Here is a 23,125-nt window from a genome sequence, read left to right as displayed (position 1 = left end):
ATGCAGGTAATTATAATCTGTCAGAAATATTTTAGCTCAAATGCATTTGAAGAAGTATTTCTACTGAAAATGACATTTATTTCAGTACAATCTACTGTAAATTTGCATTCATATAGTCTTGCTCTTATTTTTAACAACAAATCTCTACAGCCACTGATCTTAAAAACTGTCCCGCATGCCGTCAGCGGCCACCAGCAAAAACATCATACTGAATATTCACAATACCAAAAGATGTGTGTCGACCAGACACAGGGAGCCTTTCAATGGTTCATCCCCTCTGTCGCAACGTGGGAAAGTGACATTGGCATGGTGGTGAAGCAGTGGTCTTGCAGTATAATGACTCAACGGGCCCTGCTGCTGGTATAGCAAGAAATGAGGGAAGCCAAAACCATTTTACCGAAGAGTAGGATGAAAAGTTTGCCAATATGTGTGCTGGCTTGTGTTGGTGTGTATATACACTGTGTGTGTGGGTGGGTGTGTGTGTGTGTGTACACGCCGCTAGATCCAGAGACGATACAGCACATCTCAGCGCAGACTGTTCACTCAGTGCCGCGGGTTGGAGTACTGGGTTGATTGAGGCCCATGGTTTTGCACAACCAGCCGGCAAAGTCTACTTCTCCACCTCAGATCGCTTAATGAACGTGTGACTCTGAAGAAAACCAAAGAAACCTTGACTATTAACCATCACTAACATTAAAGGATTAAAATGACATTGTTAAGGTGCAGGCGCATACCATCAGCATCTTCAGATCGGCCCTCTCAGCAGGATTTTTGATCAGACTGGTGACGGGGGGAAGAGATCTCATTAAAATCATGAAGTGTAATGAAATTCATTAGTTTTGTGAGGAAGGATTGTATTTAAAATATTTTTGTACTTCAGTAGCATTGTGGTGCTTTGATGTTTAGCTTTGACCTCAAGACCACACACTTCTTTTGGTTTATAAATGGGCCTTCGTTTTGGCCTTGAGGGTTCAAAGCCTTGGTCATCTCAAGAAATGTCAAATGTCGAGGGACTTTCAAGGCATATGGCATTTTAACATCTTATCAAGTAAACTGTGAAACAGTTTGGTCACATTATGCAGGAACATTACATTATGCATCAAATACAAATTCACAGAGTTTGTATCAAGTTCAACGCTCATCAGTTTGTTGTGTAATTTCTAGATTTGGCTTGTTCCAGGAAGGAAGGTTCTGACATTTATCATGGTACAAACTTGCACGTAAATGAAAACAATTTTGTTCTCTTTAAATTAGTCTGTTAGATAGTTTATGCTTTCTCATTTCAGCAGCATTTTTTGTTTTCCGATTACCTGTGGCAGCAATTATTGATATAAGATACCAACTTCAACCTTGTGCAACTCATCACCTTTCTGGAAAGTACAGACTACTTGTGCAGCTGGTAAGAAGGTTTAACAAAACAAAAAAATTTGAAATAGTTTACCTCAGAATTAAGAATACATACATAGATTATTAGAAACACATACTACATACTACATCTTTAACTGCTTATCCGGGATGGGTCGCGGGGGCAACAGATCCAGCAGCGGACCCCAGACTTCCCTCTGCTTATCCGGGATGGAGCGCGGGGGCAACAGATCCAGCAGCGGACCCCAGACTTCCCTTTCCTGGGCCACATTAACCACCTCTGACTGGCGGATCCTGAGGCGTTCTCAGACCAGTGTGGAGATATAATCTCTCCACCAAGGTACTGGGTCTTCCCGGGGTCTCCTCCCAGATGGATGTGCCTGGAACACCTTTCTAGGGAGGCGCCCAGGAGGCACCTTACCAGATGCCCGAGTAGAGCACTGGCGTCCTTCATGTTGAAGGAGCAGTGGCTCTACTCCGAGCTCCCACAGATGACCAACCTTCTTCACCTCTAAGGGAGACAACAGCCACCCTCCTGAGGAAGCCCATTTCAGCCCCTTGTACCGCGATCTAGTTCTTTCGGTCATGACCCAAACCCCTCATGACCAAGGTGAGTAGGAACGACGACTGAACTTTGACTTTTGGCTCAGCTACCTTTTCGTCACAGCAGTATGGTAGAGCGAATGCAGCACCGCTCCTGCTGTGCGATTCTCCGGCCAATCTCACGCGTTCATTGTCCCCCCACTCGTGAACAAGATCCCGAGGTACTTGAACTCCTTCACTTGGGGCAAGACCTCATTCCCTACCGGAGTAGGCAATCCATCGGTTCCTGCTGAAAACCATGGCCTCAGATTTACGAGGTGCTGATCCTCATCCCAGCCGCTTCACACTCGGCCTGCGAACCGATCCAGTGAGTGTTGAGGTCACAGGCTGATGAAGCAAACAGAATCACATCATCGCAAAAAGCAGTGATGAGGACCCTGAACCCACCAAATGAAGACTCTCCTCCCCCTGACTACGCCTCAATATCTTGTCTACAAACAGGAGTGCGTGACAAGGTGCAGCCCTAGCGAGCGAGCCAACCTCCACCCAGAAACGAGTCTGACTTACTGCCGAGCACCTGCACACAGCTCTCACTTTGTGAGTACAGAGATTGGATGGCCCTGAGAAGGGACCCCCTCCCTCCATACTCCCACAGCACCTCCCACAGTATCTACTGGGGTACCTTATCATACACCTTCTCCCAAGTCCACAAAACACATGTAGACTGGATGGGCATACCCCCAGACCACCCTCCAGGATCCTTGTGAGAGTGAAGAGCTGGTCTGTTGTTCCACGACCATGACGGAACCTGCATTGTTCCTCTTCAATCAGAGGTTCGACTATCAGCCGGACCCTCCTTTCCAGCACCTGGAGTAGACTTTACCCAGGGAGGCTGAGTAGTGTGATGCCCCGTCATTGTAATTAACATATTTAACTCTGACTGGAAGTTGATTTTCAGGCATTTATGTCTGTACAACGTGTACAATACAGACTAGCTTTTTTTTTTTTTAAATACAAACTGCAGTTCTTTGTTACTTTCATAATATACCATATTTTGGATATTAAAAACCCATGTCTTTTTGTGCAAGTCTCTATCTTTGTATGATTTCTTAACTTTTTAATGCCTGGGAGTGAGGGGTTTGGGCACTGATTGACAACACAGGCTTCAGTAAACTTAAATTCATGCAGTTTAGTTGCAACAACTTGCAGCACTGGAGCATTTATTAAACAAAAGGAAACTGTAGAAGTTTAAGCTCTCAGGCTCACCATTTTGTCACAAAGTCCTGGAAATCGGCCAGTGAAGACACTATTTGGCAGCTTAGGTGGAGGCGAGGAAGCAAGAGTCAAAGACTATTTGAAGAACAGTTCATGCATTCAAGTACTACACACAAAGAAAAAAAAAAGAATTCTCCAAGTTAAAGAGTCGTAAAGAATGTATGTAATTAGTAAGTTTTCTGACCTCATTCACAATGTAGTCCAACAGTTCAAAGATGGCCATGGCAGGTCTCGTTGTCACTCCATGTCCTGTGAGGATTTGTACGTCATGGAGATAATTAGATAGTTACCCTTTTTCGAGAACACTTCCCATGTTTAAAGTTACATCATCAATTCTTTGAATTAAAAGTACTAAACTAGTTTGAGAAAAACTAAAGTTGTATAGGTCTACATGTATGTTTGTGGAACAAATATTTAGTATCTTTCATGAGGTATTGTGCAGAAAACTCCATAGCTATAATAAAAACTGCCACTTCTCAAGCGCTGAATTCTTTTACTCCTAAACTGAATGTGATGTAGAATTTCTAAACCTATTACTGCAACAGTTGCAGTAATAGGATAGAATAGGTTAAAATAACCCAATCCACTGAATATTCAACCTGCATTGTGGTTAGCAATTTGGGTCTTGGATGTCCATGTTCTGCACCTTTGGTGGGATCGTTATAATACTTTGATTTAACCAGGAATGAATACTGGAGTTAAATGATGTTAAACCACAGGAGCATGTTAGCACTGTGACAGGAAATGTAACTGGAGTCCTTGTGCTGTGTGTTGCAGTGAACAAAGTATATAAAAAAAAAAAAAAAAAAAAAAAAAAGGATCAGAGTGATGAAGCAGACACCTGTTTCTCTGTAACAAACTTATTAGCTCCAGATCTGCCCTTTTTTTTCTTGAAGGTCACCCATGTTTTTGCATTTGTGTCACGTTTCATACCGCTTCGGGCCTGCCAGTGGTCTGGGTCTCTGCATGTTGATGTAAGGCTTCCCTCAGCTCCATCTAGAACTGCCCTTCCAAAGATGGCCTCCAGTTCCTTTTGCGTCTGGTGGGGGAATGGGGTAGCGGCCAATTGCCAGCTCCACCAGAGACAGACCCATGCTCCACACGGTCTGACTGAACAGAGGTAGTGAGTGCCCTGCAGGTCTCTCCGGCTGTTGACAAACACAGAAACTACGTCAGAGGAGAGCAGGTAGAGCCAAAATGTCGGGCAGGAGCCATGGCTGGTCAGGGAGGGAGTGTTACGGCAAGGAGACTTTGGGTGTGGCAAAAGCAACAGGACAGAATTGGAGAGTTTGGCAGGAAGTGCAATATAGGCCAAGAAGGGTTAGCAAGGACAGGTGTGTCTTGTTAATTACACATCTGTACCACTGGTGTCTTGTGGGTCAGCAAACAGAAAAAGACGGGAGACAGGAGCAGCATTCGATACAGTAACCAGCAGGTGTCTGAGCATAGTGGAGAGGACAGAGAAATATGGTATAGCACAGTGTCTACCACTGCCAAAGAGCCCTTTCCTGGCTACAACCTTTAGTTCTTGGCAATGGAGTGCAGGAAGGCCAGCAGAGGGGCAGAGGCAGGCAGAGCCAATGAACAAGAGCAATGTGAGAAAAAGAAAGGGAAAGTGGGGCTAGTGCCAGAGAAAAGGGGTGGGGGCACAGAAGAACGGAGCTGACTCACCCGACATGTACGAGCGCGTTCCACAAGGAGTTGGCCATGGAATCTATGAGTTGGCCGCTCACACCAAAGTCACACAGCTTGATCTCCCCACGAGAGTTGACCAGGATGTTGGAGGGCTTGACATCTATGTGCCAGAGAAGACATGGACACAAACAATATTCACTTAATTTCCAGCCATGTTCCGCACCATAAAACAGCATCCCCACAGCTGCTGTAAATGAGGCTTCACTGTCGAAGAAATATGTAATCACGTGTCGACAGACTATAAATGGACACCTTACATCAACTAATGATTCAAATCAAGTCTAGAACAACAGATTACTCACCAATTAATGAACAGTAAAATTAATTAAAAATAAAAACTTATGACTGCGTAGAAACAGGTATTCTGACTGGCATGGTTTCAAATGCTGTATGACTGGAGAACCTCAGCTGACGGCACTCATCAAGCACAAGTCAAAACAGCTATGCCCTTACAAACAAGCCAACTCTCCACAGTGCCACGCTACTGATCTGATCATACCACTGAACTGAGTGTGTCAAAACCAAACAACCAAAACAAAACAAAACAAACAACCCCCCCCCCCCCCCACCCACACACACACAAGCAATGCATGAAATCTGACAGACAGGAGAATGTACTGTACATTATTCAAATTCAAGATTCTGTAGGGCCCTGGGACAGACTGGAGTCCTGTGTCCCAGGCTCAACCTTGCATCACATTGTATGACTGCTGGGATAGGCTCCAGCACCCTCTGGACCCCTTAAGTAGACTAAGGCAGGTATGGAAAAATGGATGGATGGAAGATTCTATAGGTATTTTCAAGAGAAGAAAGTCAACATGATAAAAAGCATTATATTTATCACACATTAAACTACAGATTGTAACCTGACCAGATGGAAACTCTTATTCTGCTCTACTGATTGTGACATTAAGACATCAAACACAATTACAACCCCTTTAGCAGGTCATCTATTCAGTGTCTTACATTCACTTTCTCAAAAAACATCTGACATCCGTCTACATGCACAGAAGAGGCCACACCAAGTGTCAGAATCAATTATCTTCAACTGCACTCATTCCATTTTATCAAACCATGTGTTAAGTCACAATGCCAATTTACTTCCGTATGAAGTTATTAAAAATGTTAGAAAACAGATTTAGACTTTTTTTTTATTCACCATGTCAAATTTTCAGTAGGTCAATGGTTTGCATACACCAAGATGAATGTTTCTTTTAAAAGCACTGCAAAGTTTAATGGACTGCAGAGACTGACAGAATTACTTTTAAAAGCTGAGAATGACCAACTGGCATAATCTGGAGGTAACTGGAGAACCTTTGGCTGAATATAGCAACTTACCTGCTGAACCAGTGCCTTCAACAAGCTAAAGAAATAAACCAAAGCATCTGGAGCACAAGTTTGCATTTCTTCAAGTTCATTAATGAAGTCAAGTGTGTATTCAGATTCAGACAACTTTACTGATCCCAAACATGGCACCAGGGCACATTCACAAACCTGACAGAGTACCTTTCAAAGGGAAAGGGACTCTGAACAAGAAAACATCATTACCTCTGTGCATGATCTGGTGCTTCTCCCTCAGGTAGGCTAACCCCCTCAATACCTGGAGACAAACAGATTATGGTAAAGAAAAACTCGCAAGAACCTGTTTGACCCACATATGACTGATAATACCACAAGCGACCTTCAAACCATGTACAAAATGAGCTACATATACCCACATATAGAAACAAGCAGATACTCATTTGTAAAGATTTAGCCTAGAGCTGTTACCAGGCTAAATCTTATCATTCAACTGCTCTCGTTAAGGGTCACCACAGCAGATCATCCGTCTCCATCTCACCCTGTCCTCCTTTCCTGTCTCACCAGCCACCTGCATGTCCTCCCGCCTAGTGACTTCATCCTCAGCATATGTCTCCCTATATACCTGGGTCCCTCTTCTCACTGTGTCCAAACCATCCTACTTGTGCTGCCCCTGACAGGTTCATTCCTTATGCAGTAGATCCTCATCACTCCCAAACAAAAAGTGCAGCTTCTTCAGCTCTGCCTGCTGCCTTTTTTTGTTTGCACCACCATCTCTAAGCCATCCAACATAGCTTATCTCACTACAGTCTTGTAAACTCCTTCACTCCTGCAGATATCATGTCACAAATCACTCCTACCCACTCCACCCTGTCTGCACTCTTATTAACCTCTCCTTTACCTTGGAAAGTTGAACCCAAGTATTTAAACTCATCCACCTTCACTACCTTTTACTCTCTGCATCCTGTTTCACCACCTCCACCTGAATGAGTCTGTCATTCCTACTGCACATCTCACTGCTGTCACACTGTCCTGTACATGTCCTGCACTACCCTCACATACTTCTCTGCCACTCCAGATTTCCTCATACAATACCACAACTCTGCTCTTGGCACCCTGTCATACGCATCCTCTAAATCCACAAACCACAATGCAACTCCTTCTGGCCCTTCTCTAGAAATCAATGCATCTGTCATGATTTCTTGACATGAAACTTGTTTCTATTCACAAATCTTCACCTCTGTTTTACTCTTTCCCAAAACTTCTTGCTGTGGCTGATCAACTTTATGCCCCATAATTATCAAGCTCTGCATATCGCCCTTATCCTTAATCAGAACCAGCACACTTTTGTCCACTCCTCAGGCACACTCCTCTTAATTTCCAAGATGTATTAAACAATCTGCTTAAAAACTCCACTTTCATATCTCCCTAAACAGTTCCATGCCTCTACCAATGTGTTATCTTCACCAATTGCCTTTCCACAACTGTCCCTCACGTCATCCTTACCGATCCATCGCACTTCCCCAATTTACTCTCTAACCTACATCACCCAACCTTCTCTCCCTCTCATTTTCCTTCATCATCAGCTCCTCAAAACACTTCCTCCACCTTCTGAACACACTTCTCTCTTTTCGTCACATTTCCATCTACATCACCCTAACCTGCTGCAAATCCTTTCCTGTTCAGTCCCTGACTGGCCAATTAGTATAAGTCCTTTTTCTCCTTCATTACTGTTCAACATCATAAAAGCTCCCTGTATGTCCTTTTCTTTGACCCACATCTCTATTCACTTTATGCTGCAACCCCTTATACTCCTGTCTACATTGTCATCTCTTCCAACAACATGCCCACTGAAGGTCCACTTTAATAACCATGCTTTCATCCTTGGGTATATTATCTAACCCATTGGCTAACTTACACAGACATCTTCTTTCTGCTTCATCTCACAACCAACCTGTGAGGCATATGCACAGATGACATTCATCATGACTTTCAATTTCTAACTTCACACTGTCAGACAATATACTCTCTTTAGAATGACCTCCAACACCATTTCTCCTCCCATCCACACCATGATACAACAGCAGCAGCTAGGCCAAATGAATATGTAAAACACGCACAAAAAGAACTGCATTGTATAAGTAGGAAGTGGTAATGTACATACAGCTATGCTAACTTTTCCCAAGATTTCCTCTGGGATTCTTCTGGCTTCCTTCAGGACTTGATCCAAGGATCCACCATCCTGTTGTGATAAAGTTATACAGCACATCTTAGAATACAAAACACCACACTAAAAGTACATAAAGCACTGTTTATATTTATATTGTTTTTTTTTTTCTCCATATGCTGTCATCTATAATTGCTTTTATTTTGTATATTATGCTGCTTTTATAATTGCTTATATTTTTATTTCTCTTTGATTCTCTTTAGTGGTATGCACAGAGGACAGCAAAGAAATATGGTATTGTACAGGGAAACAGGTTTCCTTACTGCACATATGACAATAAAACCTTGAATCCTAAAGTGCAGAGTATCCAATACCCCTCAGACTTAGGAAAGTTCTTTTTGGTGGTTTGTCACAATTAAAACCCAAGTAACGGACTACATAGATATGTGGGTCATATTTGTAAGTTAGTGGTACCAAGATGTTACGAAGAAGGAAAACAAAGAGAACCTAAGACATACACACAATATATATGTCAGTGTGTGTACAGACCCTGTGCAAAACTTAAAACAATATGGTATGGGCATTCATGAACCACCAGAAGGTGGCAGTATTCACCATGCAGCAGCATATCAGGATGTGCACCTTTTCTTGCAGACTCCTGAACAATGCTCAAAACACACCTTTCAAAGCATTCCAAATGAACTCTGAACATAGACTGATGTGGCTGGAAACAGTGACAAACAGCGAACTATTTTACTTGTTTTTAAAGGTAAGACTTGTACTCTGCTGAGTCCTTCTGCACACTCTGTACAGAAGGAGGTGGTAAGCATCTAATGTCAGATGCTACCTGCCAGTTATAGATGAAGTGTGAGATTGCTCAAAGGCCTCTAAAATTTGACTTTAAAGTAACCTGAGAGCTAAATGGACACAAAATACATTACTTAAAAGGCCTTTCTCTTGGCTTTCAGATGGTCCCTGTTGTGGAAAAATACACGCAGCAGTTTTTTATTCCCCATACAACTTTAAAGATAGTGACCATGTTCATCAATTTGCCATCATGAGCAAGGAGTCTGTCATAGACCTATTCTCACAATTAATAGCACTACATGCAAAAGGAAAGTTCATGTAAATCATTACTTTCCTTGAACTGTCTAAACAGGTTGCGATACCGCTTCTGCATTTTTTTGGAACTGGTAACCAACAGTGTTCAAATACATGCAAAATGATGAATATATCAAATATATTTCCAGGCTTGTGACACTCCAAGGAAATGATCTTGAACTTGCAACAGAGGCATCATGTAAATTCATTGCTCTGCTGTATGACAAGAAGGAGAGTATATTATAATTCCACAGTGATCTCAATTTGTTTAGATCTAAATTAGCTCAGAAGTGTGCTGATCTTGCCAAGTTGGCTCCCTGCACAGACAGCTTCAAGCAGCATGTTTTGAGATACATGCAACAAGTGAAACTTTGGATAAATGCACACGTAGCCAAGCTTAATCTGGGATCACCTCTTGATTATGGATGGAAGGAGGAGGAATATTCCAGCCCATATTATTCACTGGTCACCTTCAGAGGTCATTGATGATCTCATTTGCAACTGCAGTGGAAAGTCTAAGTGCTCTCATAATGTTGTATGCAAGAATCAAAATATGGCATGTACAGAGTTGTGTCCGTGTGAAGGTACAGAGTCTTGCTGCAATGGCCTAACTCATGAACAGATGAAACAATGACTGATATTTGTTTCCAATATCTGTGACCAACATAATGGAGATACCTTCAGTGATGACTACGAGGGTAGGCTGAAAAGTTCTAAGGCTCACTATAATGCAGTTAATGCATTACTCCTTCATGGGGAGCTTTAGAACTTTTCAGCCTACCCTCGTACAAGAATACAAACCCTATATCTAACTGTATGGCAGAGGTACGATACATCCAGAAAGTATCATAGCACTTGACTTTTACACATTTTGTGATGTTACAACCTTATTCCAAAATGGAGAAAATTGTTTTCACTCAAGATTCTACTCACAACACCCCATAATAACACATGGAAAAAGGTGGGGTTTTTTGTTGCAAACTTCTTAATAAAAAAGAAAAAAAAGAAATCACATGTACCTAAATATTCGCAAGCCTTTGCCATGAAGGTCAAAATTGAGCTCAGTGCCTCCTGTTTCCACAGATCACCCGTGAGATGTTTCTACAGCTTAACTGGAGTCCATCTGAGGCAAATTCAGGTTTGTCTCGCGGCACAAATCTAGGTAAGGGTACAGAAACTTCTACGAAGAAGTGAAATTACCTGGTGGAGTTGGTGATTACAAAGAAAACCTGCACCTTCTTGGTACTTCCTGGAATCAGTTTAATGCCTATTGGTGTCAATACTTATGTATATATGACTTCTTAGGGTTTTTTTTTTAATACGTTGCAAAAAAAAAAAAAAAAAAAAACTTTTTATGTCATCATTATGGAGTTTGTTAGTAGAATTTTGAGGGGAAAAAATTATTTGCTCCATTTTGGAATAAGGCTGTAACATAAAATGTGGAAAACACGAAGCGCTGTGAATACTTTCGAGATACACTGTAAACAGCCTCTGGGGTCTGCAAGTCTTGTCTGTGTCGTCTGTCTGTCTCCATGTCTCCGTTGTTTACAGTGATATTGATGGGAATAGCTGTATAGCAGGAAATGGTTTCTATTCTGATAACATGTTTAAGAAAATTAGTCAGTCTGGCTCTCTGTCATGGTGCCCCAGAATAATCAGGAAAGGGTATTTTAGTTCAAGGATGTGTGTTGTTTACACACACGTTACAGTAATAAATTTTAGGACACATAATGTAGCTGCAGTCTGTCAGAGGCTTCATTTGATCATACAGCTATTTCAACATGAAACTTCAAAGGCCCAGGGTCCAAGGTGTTACCCATTTAAAATATTGGTTAGGAAAATAACATTAAGGATTTACACAACCAAATTACTGACAAATACAAACATCCAAGCGCCCTGGTTTCCCCACCACGTTCATTGTCACGGTCTGATTCTTCATCTTCTCCTTCTAACAGTCTGCCTCAAACCTTGTCAGGCTGCACACACCACCTGGATTACCTGCCGTCAAATCTCCTCAATTTTCTCTATTTCACTTTCACCATTTAGAGAAATATCAAACCAAATCGCTGTTGAATCCTCCGCCATTGCAAATGAAAGCAATCGATAATGGGCTATCTCTGCCTTCACATCACGCAGCAGTTGGCAAAAATACACAGACTATTCTGGCTTTATATAGAACAGTCTTCAAGCAAAATGGAGATTTCTGGTACTTCAAAATACAATAGCACCCTAATCTATCCAAAGACGCTAAAACAGAGAGACCGTTCTGTAACCTCTGGAAAAAAAAAAAAAAATATATCAAAACCAGGAGTATGACTTATCCTCCATTCAAATCCCAGCCTGACTGGAAAATCATTAAGGGCCCTGGGCAAGGTCTTCAATACCCTAGTTACTCCCAGTGTGTAGTGAGTAGCAGCACCCTCACATCAGGGTGAATGTGAAACATCACTAAAGCGCTTTGAGTGTCTGATGCAGATGGAAAATCGCTATATATATATATATATATATATATATATATATATAAAAAAATCAAAATCAATCAATGTAATTCTTTGTGCACTTATATATTTTAAGTAGATGTTATCAGCTTTAATGAATGGAAATTAAAAATGCGCTAGCTTGTAAATTTATTATTTTACACAACTTCTTAGGCAATTCTTTCAGTCCTTGAAGAAAGCACTGCATTGACTCAGTTTTCTGTTAACTGATAACCTTTGTAACAATCTGCACATTTCTCTCACCATGTGCTCCATACAGATGCTGATTTCTCCGTCGCTGTAAAAGGCCCCATAAAATCCCACAATGTAGGGGGAGTTGCATTCATGGAGCACCTGCAGCTCTCTGATAATCTGGTTCCTGATGGCAGGCTTGATTTCCAGGTGAATCAACTGGGGAGGCAAAGGATTAAACTTTAAACTATTCTGATAAAAACAGGGGAGAGAGAAGCAGAGAAATGCTTCCTTTAAACATCATGCAGCACATTTTAGAGTTGGCTGTTAACAATTCTTTGATTGTGCATTATGGTAACATCCGCAAGACACACTGCAAATCTTCATTTATACTCTAGAGAATGACATTCCACATTTCTAGGTTAGGAGCACAGATTGTGCTCTGACGCAAAGATAACACCTGACATCTTCCAGAGCAAGTGAAAACATATCTGGAATGAGAACTGGAATGCAACTGCCTCAAACGCAGTCACACTTCACCTCCAACAAATGTTAATGTTTTTTACCTTCCGAGCCATGACCAATCCTGACGGTTTGTGGCGGACCTTGCCAACTACTCCTCCGTTACCAGCACCCAGCTCACAAATGAGTTCAAAATCCTCATCCTTCAACTCCCCGACCTGAGCTTTCTGTGTGAGGAAGGCTTCCAGCGTTTCCTCTGCTGTTCATCCAAGTCAAGCTCACCCAGTTTCTTCTGTAAGGCCTCGAGGTTGGCTCTGTCAGGTAGCGAGAGGAAGAATAAGACAGGAAAAGTATGCAACATGCATCTATGCTAAGCTGTTAAACCACCGGTCTCAAACTGTTTGATCGAGGGCTGGACATGGCCTGTGAGCCATTAGTTTACACTTCACAACATTACTATTACATTTAGCCTGCATTACGCCATTTAACCTCTCAGAAGGCTCAAGCGAACACTAGCAACCAATCGAGTTTTGTTTGTCTGTAAATAAGTTCACTGGCATCCAATTGTCTTGACCCACACAAGTGTTACGAACAATTCATAATCAGCCAATAAAGGATGACAACTTGGTAGTAGAGACTGACGGCGCTTCATCAATAATTGTTCATAAAAACAAAACAACAGCGCCTTACTTGGAGAACAAAAGGAAACAATCATTGGGTCGTGGCTTGCTCCATCATTCACAAACCCCAACCAGACAAAGACAAATTTTTCATCCAACCTGAACACTGGGCACTGACTGGCCAAGAACTCAGACGCAATGTGGCCTCACAGTGACACAAACGTGGTGAAATTAAGAAAATTATTTTGGATGTCAAAAAAGCAAGACTTCACCAATACATGATTTTAAATTAGAAACTTGAATGCTTCTAGTGTTTTCTAATCCAACAATCAAAAAGTCACAGTCTCGTGTCCTACTCAGACTGGACTGGCCCCGCATTGACGTCACCCGTAAGTTTTCTACAGAAACCCGGAAGAGCTGATATGAAGCTCGTGTCTGGGCGTCACCATGTTAGCAGCCCCCACTCCGCAGATTCATCATGAACTCATTAATGCATAAAGGGGCAAGCGTGGGTGGCTTAGTTTGGGTGATGAAAGAAGACTGAACACACCCCTCTCTTCAAGTCAGACGAAGCCTGTTTGAAGCTAACAGGCTAACCTCGGTTTGGGTTTTTATTCAATCAGAGGTGGTTCTCCTCACAATTTCCTTTGGTGTGGACATTAAAAATTATTAGCCACTTAAGTTCTAAGTAATCGCACATTATGTGGACCTAACGTATGAAGCTACCGACAACTGCTAACAGTGCTAAATCCGTTGAGAAATTCACTCAACACGAGTACTGTAACAGAGAGATCTTAGAAGATCAGTTACAATGTTTCATTACACAAGCCATAATATTCTAGGTGTTTGTGATAAAATACTCCAAACAAAACAGACAGCACTGCTCAACAGCTACCATCCACATCGAGTGGACTCTGAGTTACAGTTACAGAGGCGGAGATGCTTGGCTGTCACTGTCACACATAGCAATCATGCCCCCAAATGCATAAATATCTTAAACTAAGAAGTTAGAGAAAAATTCACCACGCTACAGTTGTTATGGAGAAGAAAACTATCTATAAAGACCAAAACTGTTTGTGTACCAGGCTATAAACATGTTTATTTCTGCCCTAAGTTGGGCATTTTTAACACAGGCTCCTATGGAAATGTGCTCTGTTTTGGAGTCAGTCTTAAGCAGCCAGTCAAGGAACATACATAATGATGGCATTTATTGTATTAAAGTTATTGCTTTTGCAAGTTGTCTGGGATGGACTAACAGGCTCACCCATCAACCCACATTTTTGCTGTACAAGTCATAGGCAGTTAAAAATACAAGGAAAAAGACTCCTCAACACTCATCCCTGGTTAAATATAGGCAGTGGTGGGCACAGTTCCACTAATCCTCTAACCGCTAATTATCGAAGATAATGTTTTCATTATCGGATTAGCTTTTCAGATAACTTTGAAAACCATCATCGGACCAATTATCTTCCAATAGGTTTTGGTCCGATAATTTTTAGTCGCTAACATTTTTGCAGACATAGCTTTTTGTAGTAGATGCACAGTTCTATCCTCTAGAAACACAGAATAGCAAGTTCTAGAATAAACTGATTTATCCTCTGCAGGCAAAGGAGAACTGGTCATAGAAAAGAAAAAGCTCATTTCTTTTGACCCCATAGTGATACGCTGGCAATATCACCTAAGTCATCCAGAGGTATACAGTTTTAACTTATGGTTAAAATTTTAACCAAACTAATTGCGGACAAGTTATTTAAATTAAAGTCACGTCTGAAGTTTTATAAAGTGAAAATATCAGATATATGTTTTGGTTTTAAAGTATTAGACTAATTTTAAAGGTTTTAGTGTGGACATGGTGTGTGCGCAATGCATTCGGGGTAAAAGTTCACGACAGAAGAAATGCATTTGAGACGCTCTGATCGGGCTCCACACGGACAACAGTATTAAACTCTTTGTATATTGTTCCTAAAACTCTTGTGAATATATTCTCTGGGTTTACAGACGTTGTTATTGTGTTTGTTTTATGTAAAAATGCCAGAAGAAGCCCAGGTTGCTTCCTCCAAAAGCCAAAAAGTCTGTTAAATTGTGATTCAGGCCGTATGACATAACCGGCGTCAAAATGCATAGAACACTGCCATCTACCGGCAACCGGTTATATCACAGTGTTGTGGATCGCAGGATTTTAAGATTATCTGTAGGTTTCCAAAACCTGAGATACCACACACGTGGAGATAAAAAAAAAAAAAAAAAAATCATAGATCTGACAGGTTTAGTTGTACAGTGTGTGGTGTCAGCCACGCGGTAAAAACAACACACACAAACAGATTTCACACATGAACATTCCCAGGTCAGACACCTCACTTTTTGATTGGCTGCATCATGTCACATTTAGCTCCTCACATCCTTCTTAACACACCACAAACGGCAGGAATATCTGATAAGATTATATTTAGCGTCATCACAATTGTCGGGGCGTCCTTAAGATTGTCGGAAGGGGAAGATCGGGTCCGATATCGGCCTAATTATCTTTCCATGTGAACCAGGCTTGATGTTATAACGCCTCATGGAGCGACTGACTGATCTGTTATGACACCGCACGGAGCGACTGATTGATCTGTTATAACACCGCACCAAGCCACTAACTCATCGCATGTTATGACACCTCATGGAGCGACTGATTGATTCGTTATGACACCACACCGAATGTTTTCACTATTATTTGATTTCTTTGTGCGACTGACATTGTTATTCAAGCATTCAAAATACAATTCCTATCGCCACACAATTCCAACCACACATGAGAAAGTTTTTTGACAGTTGTTATTGAAAGAAACCTTGTCTCCCTAACTGGATAGAGTTGTGATGTCATCACACGTGCACTTAGGTGCTGTCTAGGGGGATCTTGAAAATTTATTTTTTTCTTTCTTTATTTATTTTTTCTCTTTATTTCTTTTTTTATACAAACGAAAAAAATGACATTCTATAAAAGCACATTTATTAGTAAACACCAACACGTTACATTGCTTCACTTGTGTTGGTTTTTACATAGAATGAATGAATCAACAAATCAGCATGAGCGGAGGCTTAGTTTACCCATAATCCCTTGTGGGCATCTGGGTGTTAATGTTCAAATCTTCAGAATTAGTGCATTATTTTAAAATTAACAGATGTGTTATATATCACTTTGTACATTTATGTAGCTATTCTATCTGGAATCATTTTATTTATAAAGCAAAACCATAATTCAAACCTGCTTTCTATTTCAAGACCACTGCCTTGTCGCTGGACCACTGTATCCTGTCAGGGTAAATGACGCATTCCTATAGCAGGGGGCAGAGCGCACAAAGACAGAAGCACTGGCTCATTAGCTGTTTGGGTTTGTGATCGCCATTGGCTTTGGCGAGGTTTAAACTCAAAATCAGCTTCTTAGTAGCTAAGAGCGTATTTGAGGCAAAATTGAAAGTTATTGGTTATCTGTAGCTTCCGATAAGTTTTTAGACAGTTTATCGGTTTAGCATAAAAAAAAAAAAAAAAAACAACTTTTCAGTTAGCCGATTACCAGTTATCAAAGCTAACTTTTTGGTTAGCTGTGCCCACCACTGCATATAGGCCTTGACCAATTCAATATGGTTTGTATGTTACCAGATGATTTTAGAGTGGACCAACTTAAATTAAAATCACGTTCGCTGTGGTACTCTCTACTGGTGGTTGGCTCTCACTGCGGTATTGTATCACTTCCTGTTCCGGAGCACAGCGGTGTTTTTCTGTATCTGTTAGCTGTTTAATCTGCGCAGTTAGATTGATCTAGTTATCTAGATTACGATTTGTTTCCCAGTGTAATCTTTACGTGCCTTAACTAAAGCACTCATTCTGCTGAATCACCTCTAAATTATTTACACATTATTCACGTTGCGTGTTTTTAGGAATCCGCTAGCTTAGCGTAGCTACTAGCTCTTAGCCGATTTAGCATGGCGGCTTCTCCTGTCTCTCCCGCACTTTTCTGCTCTGGGTGTGAAATGTTTAGTTATTCCTCGGCCTCCTTTAGCAGTAATGGTACTTGTAATAAGTGTAGCTTATTCGTAGCTTTGGAGGCCAGGCTGGGCGAATTGGAGACTCGGCTCCGCACCGTGGAAAATTCTACAGCTAGCCAGGCCCCTGTAGTCGGTGCGGACCAAGGTAGCTTAGCCGCCGTTAGTTCCCCCCCTGGCAGATCCCGAGCAGCCGGGAAAGCAGGCTGACTGGGTGACTGTGAGGAGGAAGCGTAGCCCTAAACAGAAGCCCCGTGTACACCGCCAACCCGTTCACATTTCTAACCGTTTTTCCCCACTCGACGACACACCCGCCGAGGATCAAACTCTGGTTATTGGCGACTCTGTTTTGAGAAATGTGAAGTTAGCGACACCAGCAACCATAGTCAATTGTCTTCCGGGGGCCAGAGCAGGCGACATTGAAGGAAATTTGAAACTGCTGGTTAAGGCTAAGCGTAAATTTGGTAAGATTGTAATTCACGTCGGCAGTAATGACACCCGGTTACGCCAATCGGAGGTCACTAAAATTAACATTAAATCGGTGTGTAACTTTGCAAAAACAATGTCGGACTCTGTAGTTTTCTCTGGGCCCCTCCCCAATCAGACCGGGAGTGACATGTTTAGCCGCATGTTCTCCTTGAATTGCTGGCTGTCTGAGTGGTGTCCAAAAAATGAGGTGGGCTTCATAGATAATTGGCAAAGCTTCTGGGGAAAACCTGGTCTTGTTAGGAGAGACGGCATCCATCCCACTTTGGATGGAGCAGCTCTCATTTCTAGAAATCTGGCTAATTTTCTTAAATCCTCCAAACCGTGACTATCCAGGGTTGGGACCAGGAAGCAGAGTTGTAGTCTTACACACCTCTCTGCAGCTTCTCTCCCCCTGCCATCCCCTCATTACCCCATCCCCGTAGAGACGGTGCCTGCTCCCAGACTACCAATAACCAGCAAAAATCTATTTAAGCATAAAAATTCAAAAAGAAAAAATAATATAGCACCTTCAACTGCACCACAGACTAAAACAGTTAAATGTGGTCTATTAAACATTAGGTCTCTCTCTTCTAAGTCCCTGTTGGTAAATTATATAATAATTGATCAACATATTGATTTATTCTGCCTAACAGAAACCTGGTTACAGCAGGATGAATATGTTAGTTTAAATGAGTCAACACCCCCGAGTCACACTAACTGTCAGAATGCTCGTAGCACGGGCCGGGGCGGTGGATTAGCAGCAATCTTCCATTCCAGCTTATTAATTAATCAAAAACCCAGACAGAGCTTTAATTCATTTGAAAGCTTGTCTCTTAGTCTTGTCCATCCAAATTGGAAGTCCCAAAAACCAGTTTTATTTGTTATTATCTATCGTCCACCTGGTCGTTACTGTGAGTTTCTCTGTGAATTTTCAGACCTTTTGTCTGACTTAGTGCTTAGCTCAGATAAGATAATTATAGTGGGCGATTTTAACATCCACACAGATGCTGAGAATGACAGCCTCAACACTGCATTTAATCTATTATTAGACTCTATTGGCTTTGCTCAAAAAGTAAATGAGTCCACCCACCACTTTAATCATATCTTAGATCTTGTTCTGACTTATGGTATGGAAATAGAAGACTTAACAGTATTCCCTGAAAACTCCCTTCTGTCTGATCATTTTTTAATAACATTTACATTTACTCTGATGGACTACCCAGCAGTAGGGAATAAGTTTCATTACACTAGAAGTCTTTCAGAAAGCGCTGTAACTAGGTTTAAGGATATGATTCCTTCTTTATGTTCTCTAATGCCATATAACAACACAGTGCAGAGTAGCTACCTAAACTCTGTAAGGGAGATAGAGTATCTCGTCAATAGTTTTACATCCTCATTGAAGACAACTTTGGATGCTGTAGCTCCTCTGAAAAAGAGAGCTTTAAATCAGAAGTGTCTGACTCCATGGTATAACTCTCAAACTCGTAGCTTAAAGCAGATAACCCGTAAGTTGGAGAGGAAATGGCGTCTCACTAATTTAGAAGATCTTCACTTAGCCTGGAAAAAGAGTCTGTTGCTCTATAAAAAAGCCCTCCGTAAAGCTAGGACATCTTTCTACTCATCACTAATTGAAGAAAATAAGAACAACCCCAGGTTTCTTTTCAGCACTGTAGCCAGGCTGACAAAGAGTCAGAGCTCTATTGAGCTGAGTATTCCATTATCTTTAACTAGTAATGAGTTCATGACTTTCTTTGCTAACAAAATTTTAACTATTAGAGAAAAAATTACTCATAACCATCCCAAAGACGTATCGTTATCTTTGGCTGCTTTCAGTGATGCCGGTATTTGGTTAGACTCTTTCTCTCCGATTGTTCTGTCTGAGTTATTTTCATTAGTTACTTCATCCAAACCATCAACATGTTTATTAGACCCCATTCCTACCAGGCTGCTCAAGGAAGCCCTACCATTATTTAATGCTTCGATCTTAAATATGATCAATCTATCTTTGTTAGTTGGCTATGTACCACAGGCTTTTAAGGTGGCAGTAATTAAACCATTACTTAAAAAGCCATCACTTGACCCAGCTATCTTAGCTAATTATAGGCCAATCTCCAACCTTCCTTTTCTCTCAAAAATTCTTGAAAGGGTAGTTGTAAAACAGCTAACTGATCATCTGCAGAGGAATGGTCTATTTGAAGAGTTTCAGTCAGGTTTTAGAATTCATCATAGTACAGAAACAGCATTAGTGAAGGTTACAAATGATCTTCTTATGGCCTCGGACAGTGGACTCATCTCTGTGCTTGTTCTGTTAGACCTCAGTGCTGCTTTTGATACTGTTGACCATAAAATTTTATTACAGAGATTAGAGCATGCCATAGGTATTAAAGGCACTGCGCTGCGGTGGTTTGAATCATATTTGTCTAATAGATTACAATTTGTTCATGTAAATGGGGAATCTTCTTCACAGACTAAAGTTAATTATGGAGTTCCACAAGGTTCTGTGCTAGGACCAATTTTATTCACTTTATATATGCTTCCCTTAGGCAGTATTATTAGACGGTATTGCTTAAATTTTCATTGTTACGCAGATGATACCCAGCTTTATCTATCCATGAAGCCAGAGGACACACACCAATTAGCTAAACTGCAGGATTGTCTTACAGACATAAAGACATGGATGACCTCTAATTTCCTGCTTTTAAACTCAGATAAAACTGAAGTTATTGTACTTGGCCCCACAAATCTTAGAAACATGGTGTCTAACCAGATCCTTACTCTGGATGGCATTACCCTGACCTCTAGTAATACTGTGAGAAATCTTGGAGTCATTTTTGATCAGGATATGTCATTCAAAGCGCATATTAAACAAATATGTAGGACTGCTTTTTTGCATTTACGCAATATCTCTAAAATCAGAAAGGTCTTGTCTCAGAGTGATGCTGAAAAACTAATTCATGCATTTATTTCCTCTAGGCTGGACTATTGTAATTCATTATTATCAGGTTGTCCTAAAAGTTCCCTAAAAAGCCTTCAGTTAATTCAAAATGCTGCAGCTAGAGTGCTGACGGGGACTAGAAGGAGAGAGCATATCTCACCCATATTGGCCTCTCTTCATTGGCTTCCTGTTAATTCTAGAATAGAATTTAAAATTCTTCTTCTTACTTATAAGGTTTTGAATAATCAGGTCCCATCTTATCTTAGGGACCTCGTAGTACCATATCACCCCAATAGAGCGCTTCGCTCTCAGACTGCAGGCTTACTTGTAGTTCCTAGGGTTTGTAAGAGTAGAATGGGAGGCAGAGCCTTCAGCTTTCAGGCTCCTCTCCTGTGGAACCAGCTCCCAATTCAGATCAGGGAGACAGACACCCTCTCTACTTTTAAGATTAGGCTTAAAACTTTCCTTTTTGCTAAAGCTTATAGTTAGGGCTGGATCAGGTGACCCTGAACCATCCCTTAGTTATGCTGCTATAGACGTAGACTGCTGGGGGGTTCCCATGATGCACTGTTTCTTTCTCTTTTTGCTCTGTATGCACCACTCTGCATTTAATCATTAGGGATCGATCTCTGCTCCCCTCCACAGCATATCTTTTTCCTGGTTCTCTCCCTCAGCCCCAACCAGTCCCAGCAGAAGACTGCCCCTCCCTGAGCCTGGTTCTGCTGGAGGTTTCTTCCTGTTAAAAGGGAGTTTTTCCTTCCCACTGTAGCCAAGTGCTTGCTCACAGGGGGTCGTTTTGACCGTTGGGGTTTTACATCATTATTGTATGGCCTTGCCTTGCAGTGTGGAGCGCCTTGGGGCGGCTGTTTGTTGTGATTTGGCGCTATATAAAAAAAAATTGATTGATTGATTGATTGGTACAGAAACATGGCTCAAACTACCTAATTTCTTCATGCAAGTTCAATTCAGAAATTCACAGCATTAACACTAGATCTAGTGTCTTGTCCTTGGTTATATTCCCTTAGTCAGGTCCTTTGGGGCTACATCTTTCTCTGATACTGGAGGTAAGGTATGGAACGGTCTTGATCTGCAAACAAAATCCTGCAGAAATAAAATGGATTTTAAAAATAGGGTAAAAACATATTTTTCCCTGATGGTCAACAGTTTATTGATAACTTTATTTTTAGACATCTATTTAAAAGGCTGAGACTCTGTAGCCAAAGATACACTCTCTGTAGCCGGCAATAAATGCAATCCTGCAAAATCTTAGAGAGGTGGTTTTCACTGCGAGATGTGTGCGTGTATAATATATATATATATATAGGAATCAGTTCCTATTTAAAAAATATACTGTATAGTTTTAATGTGTAAATACTCTAATACTAATAAGTGGTGTGTTGCTTTTATATGATTTAAATGGTTGTGGTTTTATTTATGAGATATTGGATAACTGAATTTAGTTTTTACATTTTTTTAATGAATCAAATCAAACAATAAGTAAAACTTGCACGATTGTAATTTGCAGACATAGAACCAGAAATAAGACTTGTATAAAACAGTTACTCACTCGGACGCAGCGTCCAGGCTGTTGGCGGTGGCCTGTCCTTCTCCGATCGGCGTTATGTTCAGCGGAACGGGCTTTTTCTTTGGAGCCATTTCACCGGCAGCTGGCCGATCTAAACCTAAACGCTTTAAAGTAACGATGTCCCGACCTGCGGCGAGCCGACAATTTATCTTTAACCTTGTTCCAAAGTTGGTCGGAAAAAGCAAGAGGAACCGCTCCGAACGCCTGTTAGCAGCTAACGTTAGCAAAGTGAGTAGAACATGTCACTCAGCTGTTTGACAAAAAAATCTTATCATGTCGACGTGGCGTTTGGAAGTACTATGTATTTAAGACATTCGGAGCAAATACATTGCCGTTTTAGCTCTTTATTCTCAGCTGTCTAGTTGATATACTGAGGATACTTAGCTGGCTACAGCTAGCATCAGCTCCTGTAGGGGAGGGAGGGGGGGCGTCCGAGCAGCAAAAAAAAAAAAAAAAAAACACAACCGGCTGCCTCTGTGTTTACACCAGGACACCGAGTGGCTGGCTTCTTTCCGGTGGAGAGCAGGGTGCGAGCAGCGGCTCCAGTCAGGGTGTGGGGCTGACACCGGGCTCCGGCCGCTGCTGGTGCTTCAATACAGGAAGCAGTGGCTGCAGCGTCACAGCCGCGTCTGACGCCCACAGGGAAAGCCCTGCGCAAACATCGCGAGACTGCGACTTTAAAACGAGACCCGTGGATGTCCCCCACTCATACATCCACAATAATTCTACTACTAAACTAAATCATGAAGTTCTTGTGTATGCACTTCTTGATTCACAAAGTGACACAACCTTTCAGAGGTGGGAGTAAGTCACCATCAAGCCACGCTCAAGCAGTGGCAGTTCTACACTGAATTGCTCCCCGGGCGAGACACTCTCTGTGCTCCCCCCTCCCTTCCATTTTTTTTTTATTTATTTT

General features: G+C 41.5%; 1 protein-coding gene and 1 long non-coding RNA gene across 2 annotated transcripts; both read right to left on the bottom strand.

The window, feature by feature from the left end:
* Window positions 1–3,206, bottom strand: LOC117518954. Its single transcript, XR_004563124.1, has 3 exons — window positions 3,175–3,206; window positions 735–780; window positions 1–649 (listed from the first exon to the last, which is right to left on the bottom strand). It is a non-coding gene; the product is annotated as an uncharacterized LOC117518954 (long non-coding RNA).
* Window positions 3,207–4,003: 797 nt separating this feature from the next.
* Window positions 4,004–22,595, bottom strand: LOC117518130 (dual specificity mitogen-activated protein kinase kinase 2-like). Its single transcript, XM_034179189.1, is given in 8 exon segments — window positions 4,004–4,400; window positions 4,855–4,978; window positions 6,427–6,478; window positions 8,342–8,419; window positions 12,187–12,333; window positions 12,681–12,823; window positions 12,826–12,890; window positions 22,192–22,595. Coding segments are annotated over 8 exon segments (1,095 nt in total). The 5' UTR covers window positions 22,281–22,595.
* Window positions 22,596–23,125: the final 530 nt, after the last annotated feature.

The sequence above is a fragment of the Thalassophryne amazonica genome, chromosome 10, assembly GCF_902500255.1.
Source record: "Thalassophryne amazonica chromosome 10, fThaAma1.1, whole genome shotgun sequence".
Taxonomy (NCBI): domain Eukaryota; kingdom Metazoa; phylum Chordata; class Actinopteri; order Batrachoidiformes; family Batrachoididae; genus Thalassophryne; species Thalassophryne amazonica.
The sequence above is the reverse complement of the archived record's forward strand: the minus strand, read 5'-3'. Positions and strand labels throughout refer to the sequence as shown.